Below are 13,880 nucleotides of genomic sequence, written 5' to 3' on the forward strand. Positions count from 1 at the left end.
ACCTTTTGTTAGTCTCTTTTTTTAACAGCTGTTGTTATTACTTCCAGCTATGACGCGAAAGGAAATCGGTCACCAGTTAACAGGGAAACAAGTCGATCCGAAACATCGGTTCTGACAGGAAAGGATGGAGGAGAAGTCGGTGTGTTTTCGCCTGTTAAACCGTTGTCACCCCGCGTTAAACACTTATTAACTCATACATTTCTCATACAGACGAATTGAGGTCTTGCACTGGATACAACTACGCCATAATTCAGCATTTGACTGCCTTAAGTGATGTGCGTACGTTGCTAACTCATAGCTATGTAAAGGTAGCATAAATGTGGCCGTTAAAGACACCGGAAATTCGCTTTGCTCACGTTCACAGTAAAATCCGTCAAAGCAGGTATAGGCGGGAGACTTTTACATTGAAATGTGAAAGAAAAGTTTGTCGAACTTTTTCGTTTTAAATGACGCTTTGCTTGACTTTAGCGCAACTACAGGAGTTGCGCGTAGTTTGCACAGTTTTTTTTAAATGTCTGACGTTGCGAATGAGTTGAAGTTTCGAGGTTTTCTTTGGTGGTCGCTCGTGTTTGGACCGCGTTTCCTGTCCGCGTGCAAGGACGTGCGCGCGCGGCTTTTGTGGGGACACTTTCTTCAAGAGTCGCGGTCGGGCCTATTCTCGTTATTTCCATCACTGCCTGTGGTTTACCAGTCCCCGAACAGATATGTCACTGGAGGACTACGAGAGACATTTCGACTCGCTAAATTCGGATTTGGGCGGCGGGTCGGTGGTGAGCGAGCGCTCCGCCGCGAGCACGTTTAATGGCGAAGAGGAGAAGCTGCATTACATTCCGATCCGAATCCTGGGCAGGGGGGCGTTTGGAGAAGCCACTCTGTACAGGAGGACTGAGGTGAGTTTCACCTGCAACGACACGCCACAGACGAAGTGACGCGCTTCGGACAATCAAGGGTACTCAGACATATGGTTCACACCATGTGACCTACCTTTAAATTCATATATCACCACTGAAGCTTCCCGATATATCGATTATCGCGATATTGACATGCGCATTATCGTGACAGCAATTCAGCGAACAACATTTGTAAGTATTGTATGCAAACACGTTACATCAGGAGTGTGAAACACCTTTTAGTTTATTGGCCACAGACTGAATAAAATACTACCATAGCAAGCTTTAGAGTTGAACTTTAAAGGGTTTTTCGTTGTTGTTGTGGTGCAGAGTATATGTGAATGAAATGTTTTTCAAACAATTACTATGGAAAATGGCTAAAATCTCAACAAGAAGTGAATTTCAAAACTAAATCACAGTTAAAATACCCCCCTAAAAAAACTTGTATATTTGTTGCAATATGCTCATTTACATTTTCTCAATTAGGCCTTGTTGTTGTTTTTTCTCCCTGTTGTCCTTAAAAATGTTTTCCATCCACAGGAACTACCCAGAATGCCTTAGTGTATATGCCAGGGCTATAGGTGGTGCTGCAATGCTACGAATGCTATGGAGCGTGCAAAAACTGAGAAAAGACATCTCGCCTTATTAAACCATATACACGAGTAGCTTCTGCAGCATGACCTGGAGCATGTCGTCTGCCATTGTTATTAAGAGACGTTGCAGTGAGGGTCGTAAGGTTATCCGGCCGTGAGCAAATTAAGTCAGTGAGATTTTCCCAACTTGTTTGACGGTTCACGTGGTCGGAGCTTCTTGTGGGCCAGTTTTGGCCCACGGGCCTGATCTTTGACACCCCTGCATTAGAGCATTCAGATAAGAAACCTACTGCCACAGATTGCGTCCATGGATCAGATGTCACCACATTGTCTCGACATTGCTTCATATCTGGTGGAAATTGGTCACTAGAATCAAGAAGAAATGACCAAAAAAACAAACTCTTACAGCAACAGGTGATGAAAATAAACAACAAATGCGTTGGTTTAAAGTAGGAGGTCAAACATAAAGCCCCATGAGGCAAAAACCAAGAGGTTCTAGTCCGGCCTGCCAAACCACAAAGCAAAACAATTGTTGTTGTTGTTTTTTTAATATATTTTTGTAAAAGTAGTGGACAAAAACATGCATAATACAACAGCTATAGGAGAAGTGTCTTTTTTACATTTCACTGTCTTTAGCATCAAAGGATTTGATTAAAATTGGCTTTATGTTGAGATTGTACACGTTTTCCTTCGTAATTGTTTAGTTTTGTGAAAGTATCGATATTTTTGTTTATTCTGCGCCATAATAATGAAAAACTTTAAAGCTTAATTTGAATTTATTGCACTGTTTTATTGCTCCAACTCACTCGTGATCAAAGTGGGCTGCAATTGACCCCTGAACTGTGAGTTAAGTTAAGTTAACCCCTGGTTTGACGTTTGTCCATGAAACATGGCATCTTAACTGCACTGCATCTGTAAGATGGTGCAGCTCTGGTCTCTATGGAGTACATCCACAATTTGGATTAATAATCAAATGCTTTCATCTCTATTTGTAGGCAATACGTTTATCGTTTTAACCAAGTAAATGATCACATCTACATTTGTTTACAAAGCTTTTTACCGTAGTGTATCTAATAGTTTATCCACGAAATGTGTTCAGAACATTCAGAAAATACATCGATTATCCTCCAAGCGAGCGGAAATGCGAATATATCTTGATGAAAAGCAAGAAAATAACTTTATTTACTTGGAGTTAAGTAAAATTTTAGCATTGTTAAAGTAACGAGTTGGTGGTTGGTTCAGGTTTGGTTCAGACCTTTCTGTGTGGGCTTTGCATGTTCTTCCTGAGTTTGCATGTATTCTTTTCCTGGGTCCTCTGGGTTTTCCTCCCAAGGTTCTAAAAAGATGCATCTAAGGTAATTTGGTGGCCACCATTTCCCGTCGTCCATCTCTCCGTTTGTCCTGGTCATGTGTCCAGGACTCGCGCGCAGTGAGCCGGGATCAGTTCCAGCACCTCGCAGCCCTGAACGGGACATAAAAGTTGGTTGGATGGAGCATTTACATTGTATAATTCAACACCGATATAATAACACCATTTGAAAGACATTTCCCTAACAGACAATAATGACACAGTGTGAGCCATGCAGGTTTATAGCAGTATTTTCTATTGATTATTTGATATACCTCCTACTTTGGTTTTTATTGCCGGTTTCTTATCTCATTTCCTTGCCAGAATCTGTCCTCTTAATCTGGATCACCGTCGTCACTTTGTCTGGTTTGTCCTGGGTCGATGTTGCTCACTGCGAACTCGGTTTACCGAGGGGTACAAACACGGTAACTTAACCTGACTGCTTCAAGTAAATGACTTGGTAAACAGCATGTGTGTGTGGGCTCACTGAGACACTCACTGTCGCTGTGTTTTCACGTCCTTGTTGTTTCTCACACAGCGACTGTGAGAAATTCTTGAGTGAGAAACAAGACAAATGACTATCCCATGCACTGCTTCTTTATTTCTCATTGGAACTGTCTGAAGGCTCGAGCACAGCCGTATCAAACATACAGCCCGTGGACTAAAAGTTGTCTAACAGAAGGGTTGAACCCCTTCTGCTTCTATTTGTAGCAAACAGGATTGAAAGTTGTGTGTATTAATAATGGTCATTACACTGTATTTCTTCAGGTTTGAGCCAGTTTGAGGAAATCTGAAGTATATTTGAGGGCCCATTTTAAACCTTTTCATATGAAAACGATGCCTTTTCACTTGAACCTCAGCGTAAACGGGGCCTGAGTATGCGTTTGTGCGTTCACTGTATTGAGCGAGGCCTCTCCTTATGGCCTCCCCAGGACAACTCTCTGGTGGTATGGAAGGAAGTGGACCTGAACTCGCTGTCCGAGAAGGAGCGCAGAGACGTCACCAACGAGATCAGCATCCTCTCCATCCTGGAGCACAAGAACATCATCGCCTACTTCAATCATTTCATGGACAAGAACACTCTGCTCATTGAGTTGGAGTACTGCAATGGTAGGAAACTCCCCCCTGTCCCACCCCCCCAGGTTAATGATCAAGATTCGTCGGGATGATTTTTTTTTTTAATGACTTTGTTCTCACAGGAGGGAACCTGTATGATAAAATCCTCCAGCAGAAGGGGAAACTTTTCAGTGAAGAGGTACGAGCCTTCCATGACTCAACTTTCCTTGACCGGACTGTATGACTGTTTGAATACGGACAGTGTGTGTGTGTTAGCGATGCACCGGTCCTGGTGTTTTCACTTCCGATCCCTGAATTGGGATATCTGCCGATACCAATATCATTCCGACACCGGAGCTCTGTTTGCTTTAATATTATTATTATTATTATTATTGTTGATTTTATATGAGGCAGTAATAAACTCGTCTCCACAATAAAGTAATAAATGTAGGAATGTTTGCATGTTTTCTCTCTACAGACAACTTGAGGTTAGGAGAAGGTCAGAAAAGGAAACGGTACAAACTATTTTAGTTCACTTTGTACAATGTGGGGGTCTGCGTGATGTCATCATCTCATAATAATCTCGTTCTGCCTTTAAAACCTCAATCACTTTTTTAATCCCTGGAGAAATTCTTTAGCAACGCAGCACCAAATGCAGTTTTTTCCAGCTTCTAACGCAACGCGAATTATTGGGACGATTTTAAGGGCGATTTCAGCGCCGTTCTCCTCGGCGATCTGGTGTTTTAAAACGGCGACGTCTGGCTGCAGAGCGGCCGCCTCGCTGTCCAGCGCCTTTACAAACATCCACGTCGATGCTTTGTGGTGTTTTCAGCGCTAAAATCCGTCCAAACAGCGACTTGTTGTCATGAAAAGTTGGTTAGCACAGCTCTGCCTCCCTAGCATGCTCGGCTGGCTGCAAACTGTGGAATGGATTTTCTGACTCATTCGTCTGCGTCTCATTGAGTGCCTCGGTTCCGGGAAATCCATCCCTATTTTCCAGCCAACTAGCAGATCACCTGGCAGGGCGAGGAAATTTCCGATCCGTGAATTTCGGTCATATCGGAACAGCCCGATCCCTAATGCATCCCTAATACGCATTCACTCCGCCACTGGAATCATAAAAAGAATTGTCGAAATTTTCTCTTCATAATATGAGTTTAGTTCTTTGAATAGTGACTCTCAGCCTGACTTTTACATGGTTCCACACGTGAACAGAATCACGCTCACAAAACACGGAAATCTAAAAATCTCAACATGTGTGACTACCACAAGTCAAGACTGCAGAAACTGCCTTTTTTTTTTTTTTTTTAATCAGGATAGTCTGCCCTCCGCTTTGTTTTGACCCGAGCTTTTATTCTCAGGTGGTCGTCTGGTATCTGTACCAGATCGCCTCAGCTGTGGCTCACATTCACAAAGCCGGGATCCTCCACAGGTAAACGCGAAATCGTCTTGCGGGACACACTCGCTTCTCCAGAATACAACATAACTATAACACGGATAATCGGGTACTTGGTTTACTTGTAACTGCTCCGTTTGTTTTTCTTGCAGAGATATTAAAACCCTCAACATTTTCCTCACCAAGACGGACCTCATTAAGCTGGGCGACTACGGCCTGGCGAAGAAGCTGGACTCTGAGTTTTCAATGGCGGAAACTGTGAGTTTCTCCTGAATTCTGCAACATTTTAAATGATTGGGCTATAATTGACTTTTAATTTGCTTATGGACTCTTGTGGGTCATATTTGGACCGTTTAACTTCAGTTAATTCTTCAGTTTCCTGATAAACTCTGTCTTTGGTACATAAGCAATTGTGGGACGTACTTCCTGTAGGGGGCAGCAGAGAGCACATGGGGGAAGAAGCAGTTGAATGAATGTGGAGATCAGGATTTTTCTTCTCCATTGAGGAAAAGTCGGGGCGCACCGTACACATAGCGCAATACGTAGCATCTGTCAACTATACAGACTCTTGCCTCATCGTGAGGCGGTCGTGGGTTCCAATCCTTCCTGTGTGGAGTTTGCAGGTTTTCCCGCGATTTGATTTTCTTCGTTTTGTTTGTGCAGTGTGTGGGGACGCCGTACTACATGTCGCCTGAACTGTGCCAGGGAACGAAGTACAACTTCAAATCCGACATCTGGGCCATGGGCTGTGTGCTTTCCGAAGTCTTAACTCTGACGAGAACGTTCGATGCCACGGTGCGTTTGCTCATTTCCTCCCCATCAAGTGCCATCGGCTCGACGGCGCCAGGCTGAGTTTACCGTTTGTATTTGTCGCAGAACCCGCTGAACCTCTGCGTGAAAATAGTCCAGGGAAACTGGACAATGGAAGTGAACTCCGACATTTATTCGTCCGCTCTGATCAAGCTGGTCTACGAATGTCTGGATCAAGTAAGTGGGGGGGTTGATTTCACGAAAGGCGGGTGGGGCGTCTTTATCCAAAACCAAAGTTGGGGAAAAAAATAAAACATTCAAGTTTCCTGAACTTCGTTTTTTTTGTTTGTGTTGCAGGATCCTGTGAAAAGGCCCACAGCGGATCACATCCTGGACCTTCCAATTATCTCCTGTTGCCGACAGTAAGAAAAAGAGTCTCGGGCAAATTCATTTCTCAAGAGAGTCTCGAGCAGTGATTCTTTGACACTTTGGTTCTCCGACAGGGAGCTCGAGGAACGAGTCACCTTGCTGAATTTAGCGATGAAGAAACCAAAGTAAGTTCAGCCAGGCTCTTGTTCTTCTCGCAGGATTGAATGTGACGATATGACACGGCGTGACTTCTTTATTCAAACAGGCTGAGCACGGCGACGGAGACCCCCGTGGCCGTGGTGACCACACGCTCCAGGGAGGTGTATTTCTGGGGCGGAGGGAAGTTCACCCCTCAGAAAATAGACGCCTTCAAGGGGGGCAGCAGCGCCCAGCATGTGTGTGCTGGGGAGAGTCACTTTGCAGTGGTGACGGTGGAAAAGGAGCTGTACACATGGGCAGTGAGTATTATTCCACTGCTGCATTTAGTCATCTTACACGTGGGCTGGAAACACTTGGAAGTAGAATAAAATAAGTGGTTGACGGGGTGAAAACAAAACGGGAAATCCCAATTCATTGAAAGAAAATTGTATAGTTTTCCAAACAATGCAAACGTATGACTTGAAGTTTAAGCATTTTTACTGAATGAACGTGAGTCTGTTTCTGCCAGAAAGAGGAAAACATGTTCAGTGTCTTGCTCTGACACGACCAGCTGCTGCTCAAGGAAACTCTGGTCAACGGTGTAGCGCTTGTTTCCGCCGCAGTGCGGAGCGAAAACTGTGTTTTCGTTAAAGAGAATCTGGGTTTCTGTCTTTCCGACTTTCCAAAGGGAACAATGGAAGACGAACTTGGGAACGGCAGAGACACGGTGCCTTATAGCGGCCTGGGCAGACGATACCGGGCCCTTTAGTGGAAGTGATAGTCCAATCTGAAGTCCAAGACGTACGATACGGACAAGTGTAAACCGTCTATCAGGACTCGCCACATTAACTCGCAGGTTAATGAGTCGCTGATTCACAACCAGGACAAAAGAATCATGAGATGTTGTGAAGCCCTCCTGATTTTAATCAGCATAACCTTTTTTAAATTATTTTATGTTACAAAACTACTTAGATTAAGAGTTTACGTTAAAAGCATAAGCAGCAGGAGAAAGAAGGGGCGACGCATCGGGCGAACCTGAAAGATGAACCGGTCAAACAAACCAAGGGAACATAGAATATGGCTTCATAGAAACATGGAGAACACTTTTTTGGGGGCTGAATCCAAAAAGCACATAGAATTAAAATATGTTGGTTTGCTCTTGTGTGGAGTCAAATGGACCTTTCTCGACACGCAGAACGTCCAGGGCGGGGCCAAGATGGTGGGCCAGCTGGGACAGGGAGACCAGTCCTCGTACCGGCAGCCCAAGAAGGTGGAGACGCTCCAGGGCAAGGCCATCCAGCAGGTGGCCTGCGGGGCCGACTTCACGGCCTGCGTCACCGGTGAGCGAGCGGATGGTCCCGGTCGTACTGAGAATGAGTGTCCGTGAAGCCACGCCCCCCCCCCTGAGCACCGTTGCTTGTCTTTTTTTTTTTTTTGCAGACGAGGGCCAGATGTACATGTTCGGGTCGGACTACTACGGCTGCATCGGCGTGGAGGAGGCGATGGGCATGGAGATTTTGGAGCCGGTGCTCCTGGAGTTCTTCGAGGAGCGGCCGGTCCGCCAGGTTTCGTGCGGAGACAATCATGTGGCGGTGCTGACGCAGAGCGGGGAAATCTACTCGTGGGGCTGCGGAGAATATGGTATACATGCCAGCTGTGTGTAGTGACGTTAGCCAACGTGCGTTCAGGCTCGTATCCAGCAGAGGGAGACGTTTCCCGCTTCATGAAGCAGCTGGATCGGTTCTCATTCACAAATCTTCCTCAAGATGCTTTGGTTTTTCTTTATTGTAATGACTGTTTATTCCTGCTGCAGGGCGACTTGGCCTGGAATGTGAGGACAACTTTTCTTCTCCGATGATAGTAAGACTCTTAAATATTGATAGAAAATCCTTGTTCCACAATGTTAGAAAATGTGAATCGGTTATTGATCATTTTTCTCCACACACACACAGAAATACATGAATTCAATAGAGATGAAGACAATCATTGAAAATAGTGGTCGATGCAAACGACATGCTTTAAAATGATTTATTGAGGAGGTTTTATAGTGAAGCAGTGTTTTGTACTGCTCAGTAGGTTTGAAGTAGCTCATTTCAAAAAGGGCCAATGACCTGAAGGTATCTTTCAATATTACAATGCAGTAATTAAAAATGAAAATTTCCCCCGCAGGAAGGACTCCTCTGGCCCCGTGGCATGAATTTATGCTGATATTTTTCATTTTAGTGCAGTTATTGAAATCAGCCATCTTTAACGTGTTGTTTAAACTCTCATTTTACCTTCTATCGTCATATTGGTGGAATAAAGATACACGGAGTAGAAATCCTGCTGTTAAACATCACACGCATAATGTCTCTTCTTATTTTTCAATAATTACAACTTTAATCAACAACTTTAAACCTTCTTCAGTTTAAAATGGTATACCCTTTAAATGTAATTTTATGTATTTGAATTTGTATTGTTTTTTTCCCCAAAGAACAGAGATTTAACTGCCTTGAATAAAAGAAATATGAAAGTAGGAGCTTTTTACACTCTTGTAATATTGTCGTCAAGTCCCTTGTGTACATTGACTTGCAGGCTTTCAACAGTTTGTTTGGTTTTTGCTTTGAAGTTTTGTTATTCTGGAGATTTTGTAATAAGTACTCTCTTTCGTAGGTAAGTAACTTATTGGTGTTTAAAAAGCTCCTGGATATACCACAGCGTCACACGTTCAGTTTAGAATTGTTTTAGCAGATGCGGTTGTGATGAACTGGTGTGTCGTCCTCCACATTTGAAGTCGTACGAGAACAGAGGGAACGACGGTCAGCCTCTATAACACCTTTTCTGCCGTTTCAACCAGGTGAATGTTCCCAAAGGCGCCGGCATCTCCTCGGTGTCCTGCGGTGGAGACGGAACGCTCGTTCTGACCGAGACCGGCAAAGTGCTGGCGTGTGGGAACAATGAGTTCAACAAGCTCGGGCTGAATCAGGGAATCTCCGGGCTCAAACACCACCCCGAAGAGGTACCGGGAGGAATCCAAAGCGCCGCGACAGCAGATTCATGGCTGCTCCCATAATGTGTTGTAATTCATTTCTTCTTCTATTCCGCACCAGGGCTACCAGGGGATCCCGTACATCACCACGCTGACCTTGGTGAAGCAGCTGTCGCGCTTTAAGATCCAGACCATTGCTCCGGGGAAGAACCACACAGCCGCCATCGACGGTACGACAAGACCGGGGCGATTTCACTCCGTTAATGTTCGTCAACGGTTTCAGTGGGTTGTCATTTGAATGCGTTTTTTTTTAACTGGCTGTGCAGAACGTGGTCGTCTGATCACGTTTGGCTGCAACAAGTACGGACAACTGGGCGTAAAAGACTTCAAGAAGCATCAAAGCGTCCAAGTCCTGGTTGGGCCGTTTGGAGGGAAGCCAGTGAAACAAGTGTCCTGTGGGGACGGATTCACCATCGCAGCTACTGAAGGTGACGACTCGGCAACTTTCATGCCATTTCTTTCATTCTGTTGTGAGTAAAAGGTCCAACGCTGCACCCGCCTATGAAACGTCATCCGTCAGCAGCAGGTAGATAAAGATTGTTGAGCCATGTCAGCAGTTTGGAGATTCTTTAACCGCAAATTGAGTTGATTTTCTGTGATTATAGATGACAAAATACCAAAGCGTCTTGTCTGTGGAGCTCATCACCTACATCCTTGTGCTATTCATGAAATTAGAGCTAAGATCTTCTATCTCCAAGTTATGTGTATATGAAAACCTGTGGACTAGCAAAAATTCATCGTCCTCTCCAGGAGTGCGGTCTCAAGGGGTTAATATTAATGAAAAAAAATTTTAAATGACAATATCAGGAGGAGAACGATAGTTCGTACAAAACCAGAGACCTTTGGATGATCATGAATTCTCTCTCAAAAGGAAAAAGTCATGCAGCTGTGCTCGTGTCTCCCACAAGGAAACAGTACAAGGTATTTTAGTTCCATGTGGACAATGTGGGGGTCTGCGTGATGTCATCTCATAATAGTCTTGTTCCATCTTTAAAACCTCAGAATCACTTTTAATTCCTGGGGAAATTCTTTAGCAATGCAGCACAAGCAGCAGTGTTTCCAGCTCTAATGCAGCACAAACGATTGGGACTATTTTCAGGGAGTTTAACGTGGAGTAGGAAACTCCTTCACGGAGGTGTGAATCGCCTGCTACCGCGGAGCAGCGAGCCGTTCTCACCGGAGATCTGGCGTTTTAAAATGATGACGTCTACCAGCAGAGGGTCCGCCTCGCCTGTACAGCGCCTCTACAAACATCCACGTCGATGCTTTGCGGTGTTTTGAGCGTAAAATCCGTCCAAACAGTGACATGTTGTCATGAAAAGTCCGGCGCTACGCTCTAGGGAAGTGCTCCTTCCAAACTCTCTGGCTGCAAACTGTGGAATGGATTTCCTGCCTCGTATCCATTCCACATTTTGCAGCCGGCAGGGAAACACTCGTGGGGTCATTTTAGCGGCGGCACAGACGAGGCTTCCTGGATCGGGAAACTCCGCCGGTTGGATCGGACATTTCCGATCCAGTGTCGGGTTCCAATATGAACATGATCGGCCCTACGCCACATTGAATACTTCTCATCATGTGTTTTGTCTTTCATCCCTCTTTCAGATAATCAGATTTTTGCATGGGGAAATGCAGGGAACGGCAGACTGGGGATGCCGGCCGATAAGAAGTTTGGCTCCGAGGTTTGTCCGGCCATGCCACGGCCCATCTTTGGGGCCCTCCATCATGTGCCAGACCTCTCCTGCTGTGGCTGGCACACCATCATCATCCTGGGTTCGTGTCCCCACAGATGTTACAGACGGCCGGAACAATGAGAGGAGAATTAACTTGAAAACATTGTGATGGATCTTTGTTGTTATTCGTAGAAAAAGTGCTGAACTCCAAAACCATCCGGTCGAACAGCAGCGGACTCTCAATTGGTAGTGCTGGATGCTTTTCTTCAGTCATTCAGTCATTCAAGTGTGTGTTTGGGAAGTCGCAGCTCCCCGGTGTTGACGTGTGTCTGTGTCTGCGATTCAGGCCTGGGCCAGGAAGCCTCCACCTCCACAGTGGATCTGGACATGGGGCCCGGGTCGGAGACGGAGGGTCGTGACCGGGGGCTCGGCGGCACACTGGAGGTCAACACCGAGGACTGCTTCTTAGAAACCCCAATGATGTCGCTGGCAAACCAGACGGGAGACAGCTCGTGTCCCTTCTGGCTGAGAAAGGTTCGTCACGGCGAAACGTCCTTTTCCATTCTTCCATCGAGACGTCTTGAGTGGGTCTGACTCCGCGTGGTTTTCATGAGGCAGGAGCTCGACGACGCAGAGTTCATCCCCATGCCAGACGACCCCGATTCCTATCTGCCGGATAAGCTCTCCGCGTTCTCCGAGAAAGTCACTTTACCCTACGACGACCTCAAAGAGATGAAAGCTGCAGGCAAAGGCCCTTTGGTAATATTCACAAACACTGTTTAGAGTCGGACAAAAGATGTCAATTGGATGAGTTTTATAAACTTGTCAGGTGCAGTTTGTGACAAAAGCGAAGGAGAAGTAGCTTTAATTCCCAGGAAGTCAATACCATGTTGTAAACTATTGAGCAGAAGTGACTCTACGACCGGAGTTGTGTAATCTCAGCTAGTATGACTTTCAAGAACGCCCACTATGAATCACCCCAACTGGTTCTTTCAGGCTAAGCGGATGAGCTCTGACCGGGTGAATGGGATGGAGGAGACCGGCATCTTCACGGGGGAATCTGTCGCTTGCTGCCGAGCCAGCACAGAGGTGGCAGAGGTATGAAATCCACCATACCCATCGCAAGCTAACGACCGTGTCCCAGTGACTCGATGACAGCAGGGCTTGTTTTTTTGCAGCTGCGGGAGACAGTCGCTCAGCAAGATCTGAGGATCCAGATGCTTGAAAAGCAGGTACGTTTTGACAAAAATTAAATAAATTAATTCAACTGAGCGCTGCTCGGTTGTTGCGCACGACTAATAACAAGCGTGTGCTCGATTTGTGCTCAGGTCAGTGAGCAGAAGAGGGAGAACGAGAAGCTCTGGGCGGCCATCGGTCGCTCGGCACTCCAGGAATCGGGATGCGACAGGAACGGGAACCATCACTCCGACGGAGGAGGAGGAGGAGGACGAAGAGGCGGACTCACTCACCACGGAGGGCGGTCTGCCGGCGCCAGCGTGTGAGACTGGACCCGCAGTCGGCCCAGCTGTGGCACAAGCGTCGGAACCGTCAGTCCCTACTGAATTTAAAGTGTTTGCACCGGAGGCCTGGGGGGGGGGTGGAGGGGGAGGGGGAGGGGGTCGGTAAGAGGTGCAGCACAGACGACATCCTCACGGCCACTCGGTGGTCCAACGTCCAACCGGGCGATTTACATTTTGTTGCACATGTAAGACTGGACGGTAGGTTTCTCAGCCCGGGTGCAGAGGTCACAGGAGTTTCCTCCTCAAACTGAGACGTTGGCCGGATTCAACTTGGAAGCGTCGGAGCTCGAACGCGATCTCCGGAGTAACGTCGAGCTTCAGCTCGATTTTTCGTGACGTCAGCACTGCGGGTTTCCTCCCGTCTGCCTCGAATATTCGTGTTTGTCACGCACCACGTAAGCTCACCCACCTGTACAAAGAGGAAGGAAACATTTCCTGACGTCTCCAAAGTTTCATATCAGGTGAGCAGCAAGACTTTCATCTTCCAGTGTGAAAGTATGACTTTCATATGTATCTTATCTTTACGTCGTGTTCAGATTATTTGATATTCTTAAACAGCTAAAGTGCCAAATATACATAAATATATATGTGTATACGTTATAGCCTCTCGTGCCTTCATATTTATCAGATGTTTTCTTGTTTTGTTTTTTGTTTTTTGTTTTTTTTATTTTAACATGCAGTCAGGTCCGTTAATGTTTGTAAAGTCACACAATGTTTACCATTTTGGCTTATTAATCGCCACTCTGGATTTTAAATTAAATAATAAAGATGTACTTTTAAGTGCAGATTTGATGCTATGGACATTTAAATTTCATTTAGAATGAAAATGCATCTTATAACCTTTTTAAGGGACCAAAATTAATTTATTGCAGAGTGAGGCAACTATATTTCTAGAGCACCATCAGACACAAGGCAGTCAGGATTAGGATTAGGCGAGCAGAGCTCACAATTGTTACCTCACGAAATGTTTCCAAAAAAGAAGACAGTCAATGAAAAAAATCTAGTTATTTATTTACAATTATTTAGAAAAAATGAGATCTTGAATTCCACACAAACTGGGAAAGAAAAAGCGTGGCTCATAAAAATCGTGTTTTAAAAAAAGAATTATTTTCAAGAGATAAT

At 45.4% G+C, this 13,880-nt stretch overlaps 1 protein-coding gene across 2 annotated transcripts; it reads left to right on the forward strand.

Moving 5' to 3' along the window:
- The first annotated feature begins 527 nt into the window (after positions 1–527).
- On the forward strand, positions 528–12,821 carry nek9 (NIMA related kinase 9). 2 transcript variants are annotated; one of them, XM_080513504.1, is made up of 23 exons: positions 528–890; positions 3,764–3,941; positions 4,031–4,086; positions 5,249–5,319; positions 5,436–5,541; positions 5,947–6,078; positions 6,160–6,270; positions 6,391–6,455; positions 6,537–6,587; positions 6,668–6,860; positions 7,736–7,880; positions 7,981–8,181; positions 8,354–8,400; positions 9,377–9,538; positions 9,630–9,738; positions 9,835–9,996; positions 11,171–11,338; positions 11,431–11,484; positions 11,585–11,772; positions 11,857–11,997; positions 12,235–12,336; positions 12,417–12,470; positions 12,567–12,821. In XM_080513504.1, exons 1-23 carry the CDS (start codon positions 705–707, stop codon positions 12,738–12,740), a joined length of 2,856 nt encoding a protein of 951 aa, XP_080369630.1. In that variant the 5' UTR covers positions 528–704; the 3' UTR covers positions 12,741–12,821. The 2 variants fall into 2 exon arrangements, with proteins under 2 accessions (XP_080369630.1, XP_080369631.1); XM_080513505.1 differs by lacking the exon at positions 528–890 and adding an exon at positions 3,195–3,256.
- The last annotated feature ends 1,059 nt before the right edge of the window (positions 12,822–13,880 follow it).

Source organism: Blennius ocellaris (genome assembly GCF_963422515.1).
Source record: "Blennius ocellaris genome assembly, chromosome: 17".
Classification (NCBI taxonomy): Eukaryota; Metazoa; Chordata; class Actinopteri; order Blenniiformes; family Blenniidae; genus Blennius; species Blennius ocellaris.